The 18,564-nt window shown below is 47.6% G+C and overlaps 1 protein-coding gene across 11 annotated transcripts in view; it reads left to right on the forward strand.

Annotated features, from left to right (window-relative positions):
* LOC135917740 (uncharacterized) overlaps nucleotides 1-18,564 on the forward strand; it is a 224,577-nt gene that overhangs the window by 11,210 nt on the left and 194,803 nt on the right. For 7 of the 11 annotated variants that reach the window (XM_070536093.1, XM_070536094.1, XM_070536095.1 and 4 more), the window contains exons 4-6: nucleotides 3,956-3,982; nucleotides 10,217-10,232; nucleotides 11,485-11,579. The exons of 1 other annotated variant lie outside the window; for it this stretch is intronic. In XM_070536093.1, the coding sequence (XP_070392194.1) occupies nucleotides 3,956-3,982; nucleotides 10,217-10,232; nucleotides 11,485-11,579 (138 nt within the window). The remainder of the gene's footprint in view (nucleotides 1-3,955; nucleotides 3,983-10,216; nucleotides 10,233-11,484; nucleotides 11,580-18,564) is intronic. 3 more of the 11 variants (XM_070536088.1, XM_070536087.1, XM_070536090.1) reach the window with 2 other exon arrangements.

Here is an 18,564-nt window from a genome sequence, read left to right on the forward strand (position 1 = left end):
GCGTTCAACTCTAGCTGCAGCTGCGTATGTGGCGGCTCTGCGTAGTAGCGCGCCTAATTTCGAGAGTGATCTGCGTCGCTGGCTCGTTCCGTTGCGCATGCTATGTGTTCTTGGAGCTCAGTTTGCATTGAAGCGATAGACAGCACGAAGGTAACTTCGCTCGTTGCTGCTGGCTCGTTTCCTCAGGCCAGCGTTTCTACAGCGAGTGCCCGCGGTCATCGAATGGGATGTCTTCGTGTTTGCTGCGCGGGCTGACCCCATCCTTGGTAATTTAGTTAGCAAACGAATACGTAGAACTTGATAAGGCCGATAAATGTACTATCCTTACTTCGTATGGCTGTCTGCTAATTGCACTGCGACTTGCGACTTCTTGCGCACTGTGACTTCTTGCAAAGTGGCAGAGCTTATATGTAAGTAGTACATAAACATTAGTGCACCGCCATGTGAAAATGGCACTATTCAGCAAAAGTGCGAAAGCGGTTCTAATGCGATTGTTACTGGCCTTCTAAAGATGACGATTCTGTCTTCTTTACTAGGACGTAAGGCTGGCTGATGCACGTCTGATGTATGGCTGATTGAGAAATCTACTTATCTGCCGCCATGGAAATTAGTGCCGATGTCAACCGTAAAGTGCTGTGACTAGCAAGAGGTGTTCAACTCAGTCTCAATACCTTGGCCGGGATCGTCAATCAACTCTTGCGCAGGACCAGAGGCCGTGGCCCGCAGCCCATGCGCGGCCCGTCACCTATCTACGCCATTACGTGGTGTGCCACAAATGCCGCTACAACGGAATTTTTCCCCATGCTCGTTCTGACGATGTTTTCAAGGCCAAAACGCCGGAGCACTGATGGGTGTGGGCCACCTTGTCAAGGCTATCCCAGAGAAAGGAAACCACACGTTTTCGTCACGGTTGCTTGCAGATACCATTGAGCTGGATGGAATCGAACGTGAAAGCTCAACTCCTCTGCTATGGTTATGATTGGCTCTTGCATTTGTCTGTGGGATGCCATCAAGCTGCAAAGTCTAAGGCTACTCGCCGAAACGGGACTGATATGAGGGTAGCCAATTCGAATCTGGAAAAGCTTTGAGGTGTGTGTGAGTGTCGATGTGTTTGTGAACTGCCACAAAGACAAGATAAATCCGGCCAGTTGCTGTTTGCCAGCTCAAACCACTACAGACACCGCATGGGAGCTTTGAAAAACTGTCCAAATGGCCGCATCAGCAATCTCTGTTGTCGAAACAGCACACAAGAGTTCTGAGAGTGATGATGGGCCTCTACAGTTAACGTTTTCGATTCTGTGAAGACAAGTGTTTCTCCACTTACGGCCCATGTCAGCAGGAGCCGGCGTTTCTTCCCTCATCGCTTTTCCTACACTTTTCCAGAGAAGACAGTCCATGTCTTCTCTGGTACTTGTAGCGGAACGTATTGAGGCCCTTCACATGACTGTTTTCATAGTCGTGACCGCCGCACTCAGCTCCAAGGTCAACTGTCTGATTTTTCTCTGTGTCTGGTATTGAATTCTCTCCCTCAAAATTTTGTTAGAGTGAGCAGCGTCTACAGAGAGAAGACGACTACTAGCGTTAAGCCCTGGCGTGTTCCACCTTTGAAAGACCAGTGGAGAATATGGCAGAGAACTTGGGCCATTTCTGCAGGAGAGTGGCCATTCAGAGCTCCGAGACGAGGTAGTGGGTCGTTGTGATGTAGGGAATGCCATGTGAATTCGAGGGTTCGACGGAAGCCCGTCTGGTCGGGATGAAGCATTGAAGAAGTAAAACGGACACCGACCAACATGGAAGTGCTAAAAAATGAAAAAATCTAAAAGACGTTTCGGTTTCGCTACGGAAGCCTTGTTCACAATGGGATGACGGAAGGTTCATGGAAGCTTATGTATGCTTTAGAACGTGACGTAAGCAGCGCGTGTATGACGGGGGGAGGGTCCCCTCATTTCGATTAAGCGTGTAACGTGTTTTTTGTATCTCCAGTGACTCCAGATACAGACGCGATTTGTGGTTTCTTTCTTGGCCGATAATTCTCGAGCGATCCCAGTCCATATTGTGGCCCGTTGCATCCGCGTGCTCGGCAAGGGCATTCGACACTGTACGCTTCTTTTCGACATCTTTCTGATCCTGTCTCAGTCTCTGATTGAAGTTGCCCGATTCACCGATGTATGCGTAGTCGCAATCTGCGCAGGGTATCTTATATACCACGCCGGGAAACGATTCTCTCGGAAGCCTGTCCTTACCGCCGACGAGTGCTTGCCTCAGCTTACATACGGGCACGTGCGCCACCTCAACGTCATAACCGCGTAGAACGCGAGACAGGGTTTCGCTTATCCCTGGAACGTAAGGTATGGCAGCACGCTTTCTTGGTCGGGGATTGGTCTGACGTGCTGGATTGGACAGACGGCGCTCCACAGCAGTCAAAAAGGATGTGGGGTAGCCGCTTGCCGAGAGATCACCTCGCACGTGGTCCAAGTCAGTGGAACGGCTTTCTGCTGTGGTGCAAATGCGGTTCGTACGGTTGAGCAGTGAGGCAGCAACCGACCTTTTGTGAGCGTCTGGATGAACGGATTCAAAGTTCAGGTAGCGGCCAGTGTGTGTGTCCTTATGGTACACGCTGAACGAGAGCCGTCCATCGCGTCTGCTGACAAGTACATCTAAAAAAGGGAGTCTCTTGTCGACCTCTGTCTCAAATGTGAATTGGATGGCCTTTTCTTGACTGTTTAGGTGCGCAGTGAACGAATCCAAAGCGCTGCGCCGAATCAGACAGAAACAGTCGTCCACATAGCGCAGAAAAACTTTTGGCCTAGGGCTGAAGGACGCGAGAGCACGCCTTTCCAAACATTCCATCGTAAGATTGGCAGCGGTAACAGAGACGGATGCACCCATTGCCGTACCGTGGACTTGCCTGTAGAAGACCTTGTCGAAACAGAAGTACGTGTTTCCAAGGCAAAAACAGAGGAGCCTCTTCAGGTCGGGAACGTCAATGGGCGACCTGTCTGGCAATGTCCTCTCAGATTCCAGAGCAGAGGTGCATGAATCCACAGCCAAGTCAGTCGGAATTGAGGTAAACAGTGATACCACGTCGAACGAAACCATCAACTCGTCGTCGTCTAGAGACACGTCACGAACTTTTTCAATAAAGTCACAGGTGTTGCTCACGTGCGTGGAGCTCTTCCCGACGAGTGGAGCCAGAAGCTGGTGCAGGTATGCGGACAATTTGTAGAGAGAGAGGCCCTCCCCCCCCCCAAAAAAAAAACGAGAAAAGAAATAAAATGCCATGAAATATGGCCTAAATATACTAGCCATACTGAAGAAGTGCTAGCAGGAAGATGCGGAGAAATGATCAAAAATTTAGTCGCGCAATTATTGATTAACCTATGATGCCCTAATTATAGCGCACCAGCTCGTGTCCATAATTAATTTCTCGGAATAGGTTCATGACCACGGCGGGCTCATTCATTGCCAATGGGATGTTGCGTCAACAATGGTGTCTCACCCTCGGGCATAAGGCTTCACGATATGGCAACGCACATCATTGTATAACGCAATGACGCAACAATGCAGATGATGCAGGACTATTCTGCCAGAAATATTATTTCATCGTTCTCTTCTTGTCTGGAACAGGTGTATAAGACCTCTCTTTTGTTTGGAGCTTGCAGTCATGGAGACGATGCCCATAGCAATCACTTTAACGGATCGTTGTCCCCAATTCTTTACTTCTCGACTCACCTATGTGTTACCCATTCAGCACTTCTCAGCAGGATTTCCTTGCTGTAGCATTGAAAAGCGTGGGGTTTCTTTGTTTTCGAGGGGATCGCTATCTTTCTGTAGCTCGAGAACGTGGCTATGAAATTAGTTTTTTTCCAGACAGGGTAATACTGCGTTGCACAAATAGCGAGCCACCTAACAAATGAAAGTTCCCATTCTTTCTGTTTTCTTTCTCCTTTTACAGATGTTTTACTTATTGACAGAGGCAGCGGTAAGTGGTCCAGTATTTTACATAAAAACATATTGTGAAGGACACGAGATATAGGTGAAGGATGCATTTAGAAAGCATTAAAGAAAGCTAGGGCAAGGGAAGATGTTTGATCCAGCCCACGGGCTAGCGGCCTCAGCGTGTCTTGATCGCTTTTCCAAACCACGCGTTCTTCCATGTATCTATCGCCCCGTAACATCACTCTGCCGTGGCTGAAGAGCCGTCCTGGCAGATCCGACGAAGGTAAGGACCTACAAGGGCAATAGGGCTTCAGCCGGGAAGCGTGAACAACCTCATGTGGTATTGAGGAAGTTGAAAAAGCAAAGCCGAGGTTTCTACTCTCATAATTGACATCACCGAGTTGGCGCAGGTTCTTTTAGGCCCAGGTGTAACGTGGGAGGAACTTCCGCATAGACCAACCCGGCGGCATGGCGGCCATAGGAGTACTAGAGAGCCAGGCATGAAGTGCATACTTCTGTGTCGGCTGTCGTAACGGGATTTTGTGGAATCTTGCGAATCACAAAGTTCGTTGTAGGCAAGTTGCTGAGCTTCATGGGCTCGACCAAAGACGTCACTGGCGAACTCAGTAGGTGAGTGAGGAGCCGACGAAAAGAGAGTCTCAAATAGCCATGTAGGATGTCGACCAAACAGCAACTAAAATGGGGAATATCCAGCGGTACCTTGTCATGACGAATTGCTCCCGACGGTAACAAATGGTAACGTGCTGGCCTAGTCACGGTGATACGGTGGAACATACATGGTCAGTATATAAGTTAGAGTTCGGTTTAGGTGCTCCGTCAGTCCATTCGTCCATGTATGATAAGCAGTGGTGATCTGAAGTTCAGGGGAGCAGGCACGAAGAAGGTCATCTACCACTCGTTACAGGAAGTACCTCCCGCGATCGGTGAGGAGCTACCGAGAGGAGCCATGATGTAGAATTACGTCGTGGAGGAGAAAGTCAGCGACATTGGTGGAACAGGTTCTCGGCAATACCCTATGATGGGGAAACGCGTGGCGTAAACGGTCATGACCGCAACCCATATACTTCCCGTGATGGATGTAGTGAAAGGGCCTAGAAGGTGAGGGCCCACGCGGAAGAATGGCTCTGCAAGGTTATCAATCGGTTGTAGCTGGCCTGCTGCAAACGCTGAAGGACTCTTGCGCCATTGGCAGCCTTCACAAGCAGCGACGTAGCGGTGCGCAGAACAGCACATGCCAGGCCAAAAAAACCGATGCAGGATGCGGGCGTACGCACGCGAGACACCTAGGTGACAGGCTGTTGGTACGTCGTGAAGCTGGTGGACGCTGAAGCGTAGATGGCGACGTAGAAACGACCAGAAGAAAGCAGAAGCTCTGGGACATCTGAGCTAATATTACAGCCATACATAACGTTGTCGTGTAACTCAAGCAGGCGAACAAAATTACCTGGTGATGGGGTGATGAGACGGTCGATGATGAGCCGCAAAGACGCGTCTCGTCGTTTGATGGGGATATCATCCCAAGGAACGATGGACAGTACGCAGGCGTCTTAGTCAGGATCATTGAGGTCGGGAAATCGAGAGGGTGGCGTGACAAAGAATATGCGTCTTGGTGCAATCATGCAGATTTGTAGTGCACAGCAAACGAGTATTCTTGTAGCCGCAGTGCCTAGTGCGCGAGTCGTCTAGACGGATCCTTGAGCGACGGGAGTCAGCAGAGGGCATGATGGTCTGTAATAACAGGAAAAGTTCGGCCAAACAAGTAAATTCTAAATTTTGTGACAGGCCACACTAAAGACAGGCACTCGCATTCAGTGACGGAAAACTTTCCTTAGTATAATGAAAGAACGTTACTCGCGTAAGCGATGGCTCGTTCCTTGCCGCGCTGTTTTTGGCCAAGGACAGCCCCAGTTACATGACCACTGGTATCAGTGCCAAATTCTGTAGGCGATGTGGGGTCAGAACGGGCCAGTATTGGTAGTGTATTCAGTAGACGGTTGAGGGCAGGCAATGAAGCTGCTTGTCCGGATCCCCACACCAGAGCAACGTCCTTCTTCAACATTTCACTGAGAGAGCAAGCTATGTCCGCGAATTTCCGGACAAAGCGACGAAAGTAGGAATATAATCCTATGAAAGAACTGGACGTCTTTGGCTGAGCATGACACGGGAAATTGTTGCACCGCTCGCACCTTGTCGAGGTCGAGGTTCAACCGGCAGCACTGACAAGGTGATCGAGCATAATTATTTTGCGTCACCCGTAACGGCACCTGCATGAGTTCAGCTGAAAGATGGCTCGACGTAAGATAGCAAGAACGGCCAATAAACGGGTGAGGTGGCTGTAAAACGTAGGCAAGTAGACAATGACATCGTCTAAGTAGCATAGACAGATGGACCACTTATATCGCCGCCGCAGAGAGTCCGTCATACGTGCTAAAGTTGCTGGGACACTACACAGTGTGTCTAACGTCTCACACTACACAGGTCATCTAATGCAATAAATCCAGTTTCTCGTGGTCCATAGGGTCAACTGAAATCTGCTAATAGCCGGACCGAAGGTCGATTGACGAAAAATGTTGGGCTCAATAATGGCCATTGAAGGAGTCATCCATGCAAAGCAAAGGGTGACGCCCGTTTGTGTTACTTTGTTCAAACTCCGATAAACAACGCAGAAACGCCAGCTGCCGTCCTTCTTTTTCACGACAACGACAGCGGATCCCCACGGGCTTAACTAAAGTTCGGTGACGTATTTTGTAATCATTTTGTCAACCTCATAACCTTAGTCGAAAGGCTCACGTTGAGAAGGGGAACGACAAGTGCGTTCTCAACGACGCAAACAATTGTGCGAACAAGGACAACACCGCGGGCTGACAGAGCGTCGACAATCGGAGGCAAGGCGTATTCGCCATCGGGAATATTATCTTAAGACGTCTTAGTAATGTATGCATCAGCTTCAGGTAGCATCAAACGTGATGGCAAGAGCATGAGCGTGGTGGTATGTCGGCTGAAATATGGGGAAGATGGGGCAGATCAAGCTTAAGAGCACCGGTCATAATGTGAAAATGCGCAGAATGACTGGATGAAAAGTCTAAGCCGAGGATTAGGCCATGGGGGCACTTCTGAATGACAGCAAATTGGGCTGAAATGGGGTGACGAACAATGCAGACGCGAGTTGTACGTAAAGTAAGAAGGGCAGCAGTCTCTCCATCAGCGACGGGGAAAACGCAAGATATTGGCGAAGAGGTGGAAGGCGTTGGCACTTTATGAAGACGACGATGAAGATCTGCACTGTTTACAGAAATGTGCGCCCATGCAGTGTCGAGGACCGCCGAAATAGTGCCGCCATCGATATCAACGTCTCAGGCTTCAGCTTCTTCGCAGCGTTTCGAGAGGATTTGGGGTGGGAGTCGGCAATGCAGCTTTACCTCCTGACCTTGCGCTGCTTATTTTTCCTGATAGGTAGGTGCAGGGCTAAAGCGGGCAACGGGCGAAAAGTGTGCGGTGAGCGAGACTCGAACAACGGCTTGGAAGCGAGCCTGACTGGTGACCACAAGGCGACGAGGAGCGACTATTTATCCTTATAGGATTATCGTCGTTGGAGAAGTACGACTTGGTTGAAGGTGGGAAGTGGTTGCTGTCCGAACGGCGGTAAGGGGCAGACGGCGTTCGAGGTGGCGAGGGCCAGCGGGTGGCGCACTAACGGGCGACGTGGTCGATACGGGGACAAGAAACGCATATCGGTTGGTTATCAGGTGTTCTCCACGCGGCAGAGTTGCGAGATCGTTCGGCGAATCGCTGGTCTCGATATCATGATGGGGGACGCCATGAAGTTTGAATTGGGCTGGCCACGCTGCACACAGAGTGAATGCCCATGTTCGCGAGCTTCGGCCAATGGCTTGCACGAATGGAGTTGTAATCGATCTCGAGTCACCGGCGTGAAATGGAATAGGGGTCATGGCCTCAAGTTCGCGGCGTGCAATCTGTGTCACCTGATCTGGTGGAACTGATGGCTGTGCTGCTGTGGAGTCTTTCGAAGACGACGACGTCACCGCCGTGTTGGAAAGACAGGCAAACGCTTGGCTGATGCGCCAGGTTTGAGCCTGCTCAAAGCGCCCGCAATACTTTGTAATAGCGTCAACTATAGAGACGTTTTTGCACAGCAAAAGCTTGAAAGCGTCGTCGGCGATCCCTTTCGAGCTGTACGCTAGCTTGTCGCCCTCTTGCGTCCTTGCATCGGCCTTTCGACATGGCGATAACATGTCTTCAATGTACGAGACGTAAGATTATGTAGACCTCTACGCACGTGACGTGAGAATCTTTTTCGCAGCGATCTTCTCGGCAATGGCCTCCTCAAAGAAGTACCCTAGTGTTTTTTTGCAGGTGTCCCAGCTCCCGATCTCAGCTTCGTGGTTATCGAACGAGAGAGATAGAGAGAGCAAGGACAGTATAGGCTGGGAGGTCAACGAGACGAGCACCCGGATTTCTACCATACACTGGCGATGGGGGAAAGGGAAATAGAAAGACGAATAACATGGAGAGTGGAAGCACTGAGTGCGTTTAGGAGAATGCACGGGGGCATTATCTATGGTTGCTTAAGCCAGTGAACTTCAATTAGTGTACTAGTGCACGAATCGCTTTTCGTGTCAGTGATGGGTGTGGCCACGGTCCGAGCATGTGACTCGGAGAACGGTCTTGAGTCCAATAGATTTAAAGCTGCCCGCACAGAGATGCAGTGTACGTCGTAGCGAGGGCAGGTACCCAATGGGTACTGGACGGTTTTCTCGCTCCCACAGGAGGCGCGCACCTGGCTCTCGGCCATTGCAATGCAATAGGAGTAGGCGTTAGTGAACGCCATACCTTTCAGGTCAAAACTAATATTCAAATAATAATATAAGGACGCTTCCCATCAATTGCTAGAACTCACGCTTTCTTCCTGCGCCAGCCAATCCGCTTCACGGGAACAACAGAATGTGCCAGGATCCCTGGGTTTCACCAGCACGACCATAGAAGAGGAAGATGCTGATGTTGAGGCCCCGTTTTCCACCATTGCACACATTATCATGTTTACAAAGACAGCGAGGGGAAGAAAAGATGTCTGGTCCAGGCTACGTGCAAGTAACCTCACTGTACACTTCATCGCTCTGCCAAACCTCTCGTTCATCCACGTAATAATCGCTCCGCAACAATAAATTGGAACTATGTAATCCATATGAAGAAACTGGCGGTCTAGAGAGTGAAAAAAAAGCCCTAGTTTCCGCGTCTGCTAATTCAGAAATAATATCTATAGCAACTTGTCTGCTTTTTAGACAAGTAATCAACAAAAACTTACAAGAGCAACGGAGAGATATTTTCCTCTTCAGTCTTACTATAACTTTGCATTCTCAGAACTCAGATTCTCTACATAAACCTTTCTTTTTCGCGTCACAGCATCAACATGGTGCATTCTGAACTTCAACAACTGCTGCATTATGTCGCGTCTGTTCTGACTAGCGAGGGGCCAATGTTTATAGAAGACCTGAGACCTATCTTTCTTTCAACCGTGGTGTCCACACTGCTTTATGGCTCTTAAACGTACAACTATTCAGACTGGCGATGATAGGATTTGGGATAATGAGATAATGGGATAATGGGATAATTGGCTGCAATAGGATTTGGAACTAGGTAGTACCTGTGTTTCGTAAAATACAAGACTAGGCATGCCGTTTACTTATATTTGTGTAATGCACCTGTAATAACCAAGCGAGCTTAAAAATCATAGGTCTGATTTGCCACAACATGCTTATCTGTGCAGAGTCTTAACGAAAGAGGACCAAACAGCACACTGCCATAAAACAATTGCTGTTCCCAATATGATTTCTCCTTAAAGCTTTTCTGGCAGGACCTAATTTAATAATGTGTATTTCAAACATTTGCTTAGAGGATTGTAACGGCACATTTCCGACAAATTTTATTTTTCAGCTTATTTCAGCCAGCGTAATATGAGTGTCAAGAAGCTGTAAAATTTAGAAACCGTCACACATGGATATTTCACACTTTCCTGGATATTTTTACCTAATGGCAAACCTTGATAATGAATAGTTTAGCTAGGCAAAGGACATTCATGGATAAAGCGCGCCAAGCAGTGATAAATGGCATGCCTTCTTGAGTCTACAAGACGGGTCGGAATTATTTTGCTGAAACGCTTTGTACGGCTATATAAGATCCCATGTAGATGAAATAACATTCCACTAACCTTTTCTTCTGTACTTTCTTTTTTCTTAAGACGAGGAAGGCGCGTGGTAAGTATACTGAGGAAACATTTCTTTTCGGTACAAGCGTGCCTTCTTGCGTTTGTCTAAAATGCTGACCATGAGCTCCTATGTGCTGGAAGTTCGCGTTGACAAATATTTTGCCTTTTTTATATCATATATATTTTTCTTTCACTTGTATATTCTCAAACAAAGTACTTCTGAAACAGCCCTTACAACCTGTTCTGTATTTCACAGAAATATTATTGTAGATTCAACCTGCCAAAAATCAATATACAAGCATTGTGCAAGGTGTTCTACAAGAGATAGTAACATTTCAAAGTCGTTCATGCTATAGAACATAAATGTAGTCTTTTGGGCACGAGATACTAAAACAAGGCGACAATAAATTCACAGAAATGAAAGTGCATGATCGAAAAAGGATAATGCATATCTAAATGTGACAGAATTTCGTACATTATCTTTTAAAACAAATTTGCTCAAGCCGCACCTTGATATTTACGAATTGATGCTGGTGACTTTTTAAGGCTCATTCTCCTAGAATTAATATTGAAACTACAACGAGCGTAGAGATCAGCTTCATGAAAATCGCGCTGAAGGTACATTTTTGTCCAACATGGCCGTTTAATTGTACGATTTGAAGTACGCAAACTTCAGGCAAGTAAGATACAAGGATGTTTAGCATTCTTTTTTCCTTTGGAAGGCAATGTGTGCTGCATTCACTGGTACCCCGGCATGTACATGTGGGAGTACGCTTTATCTAGCCAGTATGACGCATATTACGTGTTTTAACGTCAGTTTTTTGTGACGCTAGGAAATAATGACAACTGCGAAAGGTCGAGTTAACAATCGCCAAAGTATTGTGGAAAATTAGCTTACCAGGTACTGTTTTTCCTGTCGCCAGTGCTAGACCACCATGACACATCGCAAATTATTCTGGCAAACTAAACCAACGACCATCTCCAGAAGAACCACGATTCATCAATCGTGCCTTCACCTTAATAGTAGTGAATTTATATTGGCGTGTGTTTTGTTCTATATTGGAACTGACCTCAGATGAAGCGGTACGTGCAAAGGAAACATGTCAATATATTATGCGCGATTCTTTTATCGAGTTCAACAGAACTGATAAAACGTGACAGTTGAAAAAGTTATGAAGCTCGTTATTATATGTCTTGTTCTTGACAACATCAAAACAGCACCTTTTGGTAGTGTAAACTGCTTCATTCGCGAGATGAAACGATTGTTCATTTAGTCGTACTGCCATGTATTTGTACTGCAGGGCCAGCGGCAACGCCTTGTGCCTCCTACTCGTGGCAGTCTGCATGGTCTTCATAATCGTCCTGCTTGTCACGGTGTTTGTGCTCACAAAAACTGGTGGGTAGACGAAATCGCATCTAAATACTCGGGCTAACGCATTTCTTCATAGCTAGTTTACGTAGCGCAGAATGCTTTGTTCGTGATGGCTGTGATGGCCTTGACATCACACGATGCGCAACAGTGGCAACGTGGGGGTTGGGGAGGTTATGAAGTTAAAATGCGATTTATTTATTTATTGTTTACAATACTGTGAGGTCTAGAAGGGCGTCACACAGGGACGGGTACAATGAAACGCGAAAAAATACAAATATTCAAACGAGTAGTTTAGGGCATTGTGGAGGGGGTGGATGCAATAAAGATACACCGCATTCAAACAGTTATTTAAGTATAAAACAATGATCTCAAAATATAACCAATTATCGCACTCTCGCGACATGATGCGTCCTCAATGCAGGCGTTCCAGGGGGAAAGGCGGTTACACTTTGCACTGGTGTTTGACAGAAAAGGATGAGGGAAAGAATTTGGGCGTTAAAAATAAATGAACACTCTAACCGATGATCAAGACGCGACGACATGTACGAACGTTCTGAACTGAATTCTTCTTTAAGGGAATGATTTTCTTCAAGACGTTTCTGAAAAAAAGGCACAGTGGAGAAAGCTTTCTTCGCTGATGCAGAAATAAAGCCAAGGTCTGATTCGAATAAAGAAATGCGAGCTGTGCGGGTATAAATTGATAAGATGAAATGAGCTGACGTGTTCAGAGCTGACTAAATGGTATCGGCTAATATCTTTTTACCAAGTCCCAAACTGACGCCGTATGCTCTTGGTTAGGTCTGATTACTGGGTTTGAGAGGCGTAATATTAACTAGGGTGGGCCCCTAGAGATATTCCTGCTTATGTACCCAAGAACCTGCATTGCTATTGATGTGTTCGAAGTGCGCACATCGCGAAACGTTATTGTTCAATTGGATTCCAAGATATATATAGGAAGTCCTGTGTTCAAGGTGAGTTCTACCGAAGTGAGTAGTTGAGAATGAGCGACGTTAGACAGAGACATTGTTTTGCATTTTGTGGGACATAAAAACATCAGCTGTTATGTGCAGCACCATGGAATCTCATCTAGATCTCGTTGGAGAATAATTCTGTCATGCTGATTCGCTATTTCCTAGTATAGAACCTAATAATCGGCAAATAAATTATTAGTACTATTAATCAGTGCAGGTAAGTCGATAATATATGTGAGGAGTAGTTATGAGCTCAAAACAGAGCATTGAGGAACACTTGGTTTTTGGCACAGTGTGGTAATGTAGAATCGGCAACCGTTAAAACTGGTCACATTTAGGAAAGAGTTTATCATTTCTGAATACTAGAGTCAATATGAAGAATAATAATTTTAAGAAGCAGTAAGTGCTGATACACATTGTCAAACGCTTTTCTAAAACCTGGAAAAAGTACAGTCAATGACATGACTTTATTTTTAAAGATGAAGTGTTGTGCATAAACAATTTTAGTAGCGTTTCTCCCGAGTAGTTCTTGCGGAACCCATGCTGAATGAATTGCAGAAGGAGTCCGAGTCCAGAAATGAGACGAGATTGCAAAATGTGACGTGCTCAAGGATTTTGTAATGCACGCTGATAAGTAAAATGGGCTTATAATTCCAAGAAGAATGCGGGCTACCTGATTTTAGCAGACGCACTTTCCAATCTGTGGGCAAAGTCGAGCACTCAGTATGTTCGATGAAGAATTACAAAAAAAAAATAGACGAGTACATAGCAGTATACCTAAAAAAACAGAATTAATTTCGTCGGCACCGCAGGCAAGCGATAGTTTTATACCTTGAATTAGCTTATGAATCCCGGCAAAATCGACAGAAGGGGGATTCGTGGAAAGCAGTTTGTCTGCGCATGTACGGGACTGTATCAGCACAGCAACCCGAAAATGATTTCGCGAACGTATCATTTAGGTAAAGGCAACATACTGCAGAACTCATGGTGTTGTCACCGGCGACTGTAGCAGATATGTTACTTTTCCTTTTTATATGAAGAGTGCTCCAAACTTTTTGTGGCCAAATAGGAAACAATGACGGTCGATAGGTGTTAAAAAAGGTCCTGCGCTTCTTTTAACCTGGCACGATAATCATGCCAAATAGTATACGTGCGTATTACTGAAGTACTATGGCGCCAAACAGACGACACAAGAAGAAGAGACACGGACGAGCGCTTTTTAGAGACACGGGCAAGCGCTGGTCCGTATCTCTTCTTCTTGTGTCGTCTGTTTGGCGCTATAGTACGTCAGTAATATGCACCAACTAGCCCAACAAAATGTTCTACAGTATACGTGCGACAGGGTTTTAACCAGAAGAAAAATACTTTTTTCTTGTTTCACCATGGAAAGCGCTTTCTCGCGGAAACTCTGGGCAGCAGCACATACTTTGCTATTAGTGAAGTGGCTTTGTTTTTAACCAATTTAAAAATTTATTTTGTGGTAAGCCTGAATAATTCTTGAATACAATCATCAATGAATACTGCAAACTCGTTATTAGGTGCAGCGTAATCGACGTTCGCTATATCTCTAATAAATTTTGTATTGTTCCTCTGCTGTCCAACGCGGCATCTCACAAAAAAAAAATTAAAAACAGTGATCGCTTGGTCTTGCGAAACAAATTAAAGTATAATGCACTAAGGTCGGTTCACGGACAACATAAAACTGCGATTCGAGCTGAAAATAAGAAGGAATGCTCGACAATGTCATGAATATTTATTTAGAACAACGTTATTACAGGTGATCCATGTTAAGCATAAAATCATTCTTATTTCAAGCAAGCTTTAGCCGATTTGTCCTTTGCAGACATGCTGATACTCGGCGTTTCTCAAACAATTGCTTTGGAAGTAAAATAGGAGGCATAAATGACCATGACGTAGGGTTTTTACTTGCGCTGCTGTCGTTTTTATGGCATTCTTGTGTGGTGGGAACCCTTAAGCGGTAACGTGAACTGCACACTCTCAGTATCGCTCGCTCAAGCATTGGCTAGAAATTTTATCAATAACATTAATTTCATTGCGTGCTTCCTATGACGGGGCCAGTTCGACAATGAGCAACGGCAAACCATAACTCATATATTGCTTAGGCTGGGATTTGAAGCGAATTCAAAATAGATGCTACCTATATTGGCTTGCCTAGGATATAAAGTGGGAGAGAAAATATGCACCGTTGTTTATTTATTGAGCTATGACGCCACAATGCTTGCTTATATAACAAAAATTAAATTTGTAATACCCGTGGTACTTGTTTGCAGGGTTATTTAGTAGTTGTTTACAAGCCTAAACTTGTGCTGGAATGTTCGTATTTTTGAAATACCATGTTTCTTTTCGTTGAAGATGTAGCTAACTGGCACGTGGCGCCAGCCGTGATAACTCGGAATAGAGTGATATTGTTACGGAAGGATGAGAGAAGAGAATTAAAATGAACTTAAAAGATTTTACGTGCCAAAACCACTCTCTGATTATAAGGCACGCCGTAGTGGAGGGCTCCGGAAATTTTGACCACCTGGGGTTCTTTAACGCGCACCTAAATCTAACTGCACAGGTGTCTTCGCATTTCGCCTCGATCGAAATGCGGACACCGTGGCTGGGCGATTCCGTGACCTCGTGCTCAGCAGCCCAACACCATAGCCACCGAGAAACCATGGCGGGTCAGACAGAACTGAAAGAAAGAAGAATCTCGGAGGCGCTGGCTGCTGCGGTTGTCGGTGGTCTCATATACTCGGTTGCTATATACTACTGTTGTTGTCGGTGGTCTTATATACTCGCAACATCCCCGTAACATATTAGTGAGAAGTGCGGGGTACCAGGGCTGAAACGGGGCTCCGCAGTGGACGTCGCATCACTGTCCGCACCATGGATGACGGTGAGCACGCCGAATAAATGTCACGTCGCCAGCTACGTCGTTGTCACCTTCAGTTGTCGTTGTGCGACCCAAGGATACTGGAACTTTCGGCGGGACTGATGGCGCCGACGTTGAAAAGTGGGTCGCCATGTACGAACGCATGAGTGCAACCAACAGATGGGACCCTACGCCTATGCTAGCTAACCTGTTGTTCTACGTAAGAGGCACGGCAAAGGTGTGGTACGAAAACAACGAAGAGGAGCTAACCAGCTGGGACCAATGCAACGAGAAATTGAAAGAGTTACTTGGCAAACCAACCGGCCGTAATATTGCCGCAAAGCGGGAACTGGCCTCCCGTGGAGTCGTATGCCTCGTACATCCAGGACGTGCTGGCACTTTGTCGAAAAGCCGATCACGGCATGACAGAAGCTAAGAAGGTGGGGCACGTGCTTAATGGCATTGTTGACGACGCGTTTAATCTGTTTATGTACAAGAGCTGCTCAACAGTTGAAGCAATCATTAAAGAGTGCCGAAAATCCCAGCAGACCAAAAGCCATAGCGTCTTGCAACCATTCGCCAGACTTCCCAATACTGCCGCAAGCGTCGACGTGTGAAGATCAACTCGCACAGTGGCATGCGTCACCATATGAGGACGTGGTCCGAATCCTTAGACGTGAATTGGATTCGATGGCGCCCGCAGCTTTCTGTTCGCCTAGCCCTGATGCTACCACATTTTCAGTTCCCCTCGTACAAGCCATTGTTCGCGAAGAACTTGAAAACTGGTTTCCAGTCTCTGTGTGCTGTCGCGTGTCCTAGAGCTAGCGAACGCCCTTCTACTATTTTCAATCCAACCCCGACGCTTCTCTCCGCGTTATCGTAACCCCACTGAGTGGAGAACTGGTGACGACCAGCCGATATGCTTCACCTGTTCCCGCATTGGTCATGTCGCCCGATACTGTCACAACTCGTGGCCCTCAACACATCGCACGCCAACCAACCCGAGCCATTTTCATGGAAATACCGGCAATGTTTCGCCCCCCGCCGAGTCTAACCGTGCCGCCAACTCTGCTCGGAACAAGTGGTACAGCCACTCACCATCGCCACGTGGACACCAGTCTCGTTCACCGCAAACACGTCGCCCACCTTCCCGTTCGCCGCAGCCACGTCGCCTTTCGCCCCCAGTGGCGTTTGGCCGCACCCTTTCGGAAAAGTAGGAAATGCAGAGCTCGGAGGTGCTGCTGCATTGCCGACTACTGCAGCAAACGCTCTGTCTGTGCCCACAAGAAGAAGTGTAATTGATGTTCAAATAGAAGGCGTACCGGTCCAAGCGCTCGTCGACACTGGAGTCCACCTATCTGTGGTGAGTGCCAGACTACGTAGACGTTTAAAATAGGTCCTCACCCCAGCAGCAGCCCAAGTGCTTGGTGCGGCCGACGGTAGCGTGCTGGTTGTTCTTGGAAGGTGTACTACGCGTTTAATTATAGCCGGCCGCCCTACTTCTGTTCTCTTAGCTGAGATCGACAACTGCCCTCATGACGTTATCCTTGGATTGGAATTTTCATCCATTCATTCTGCTCTCATCGACGGCGTGACCGGCGTTTTTCAGTTAGAACTGCCTCAACTCGCCGATGCTCCGAATACTGCCCCACCGCGCTTGTGCTCGCTACTAGATGTGCGTCTATCACACGAGGCAGGCACGTACCCAGGGTGGCAGAGCCTGGCCCTCGCCCTCCCCCCCGAAATTAGGCGGCATACCCCCCCCCCCCCTCTCCTCTATCTGCCAAAGGCACCACTCCTCACGAACATTCCTAAAGCGTCGACAAATCAATCTACTCGGCGGTCAACATTTTGCAGCCTTTTACAGCGAAATCGGTATATGACTAACTTCCGTAGTATTTTCCGGCGTCCGTTGGTAGAAAAAATCATGCGGGTCGATTTTGGTGATAATGCGAAAAGGGTCCAAGATCAAAGGCACATACCGCTGTGGACTCGGGAAACTTTAGCGCCCTTCGGAATTTTCGGGATTCGCCTACGTATGGGGAGTTCTTAATGGCTGCTTTCACCTACAGCGCGGGTGGGCCCGGTATTGCACAATATCGGGATCGGCCCACGTGAGGGTAGTTCTTAATGCCAGCTTCACATCCGCTGCGGGTGGGCCCGGTATTGCAATATCACCGAGATTGGCCTACGTGTGGATAGTTCTTAATGCCTGCTTCACAACCGCCGCGGGTGGGCCCGGTATTGCAATATCTTCGGGATCGGACTACGTGTGGGGAGTTCTTAATGCCTGCTTCACATCCACCGCGGGTGGGCCCCGTGTTCACTATCTTCTGGATCGGTCTACATGTGGGTAGTTCTTAATGCCTGCTTGACATCGGCCGCGGGTGGGCCCGGTATTGCAATATCAACGGGATCGGCCTACGTGTGAGAAGTTCTTGATGCCTGCTACACATCCGCCGGAGGTGGGCCCGGTATTTCAATATCATCGGAATCGGCCTGCGCTTGGGTAGTTCTTAATGCCTGCTTCACATCCGCCGCGGGCGGGCCCGATATTGCAATAACTTCGGGATCAGCCTACGTGTAGGTAGTTCTTAATGCCTGCTTCACATCCGCCACAGGTGGGCCCGGTATTGCAATATCATTGGGATTGGCCTACGTGCGGCTAGTTCTTAATGCCTGCTTCACATCCGCCGCGGGTGGGCCCGGTATTGGACTATCATCGGGATCGGCCTACGTGTGGGTAGTTCTTATTGCCTGCTTCACATCCGCCGCGGGTGGACCCGGTATTGTACTATCATCGGGATCGGCCTACGTGTGGGTAGTTCTTAATACCTGCTTCACATCCGGCGCGGGTGGGCCCGGTATTCAATATCTTCGGGATCGACCTACGTGTGGGTAGTTCTTAATGCCTGCTTCACATCCGCCGCGGGCGGGCCCGATATTGCAATATCTTCGGGATCAGCCTACGTGTAGGTAGTTCTTAATGCCTGCTTCACATCCGCCACAGGTGGGCCCGGTATTGCAATATCATTGGGATTGGCCTACGTGCGGCCAGTTCTTAATGCCTGCTTCACATCCGCCGCGGGTGGGCCCGGTATTGGACTATCATCGGGATCGGCCTACGTGTGGGTAGTTCTTATTGCCTGCTTCACATCCG

Source organism: Dermacentor albipictus, chromosome 3 (assembly GCF_038994185.2).
Source record: "Dermacentor albipictus isolate Rhodes 1998 colony chromosome 3, USDA_Dalb.pri_finalv2, whole genome shotgun sequence".
Lineage (NCBI taxonomy): Eukaryota > Metazoa > Arthropoda > Arachnida > Ixodida > Ixodidae > Dermacentor > Dermacentor albipictus.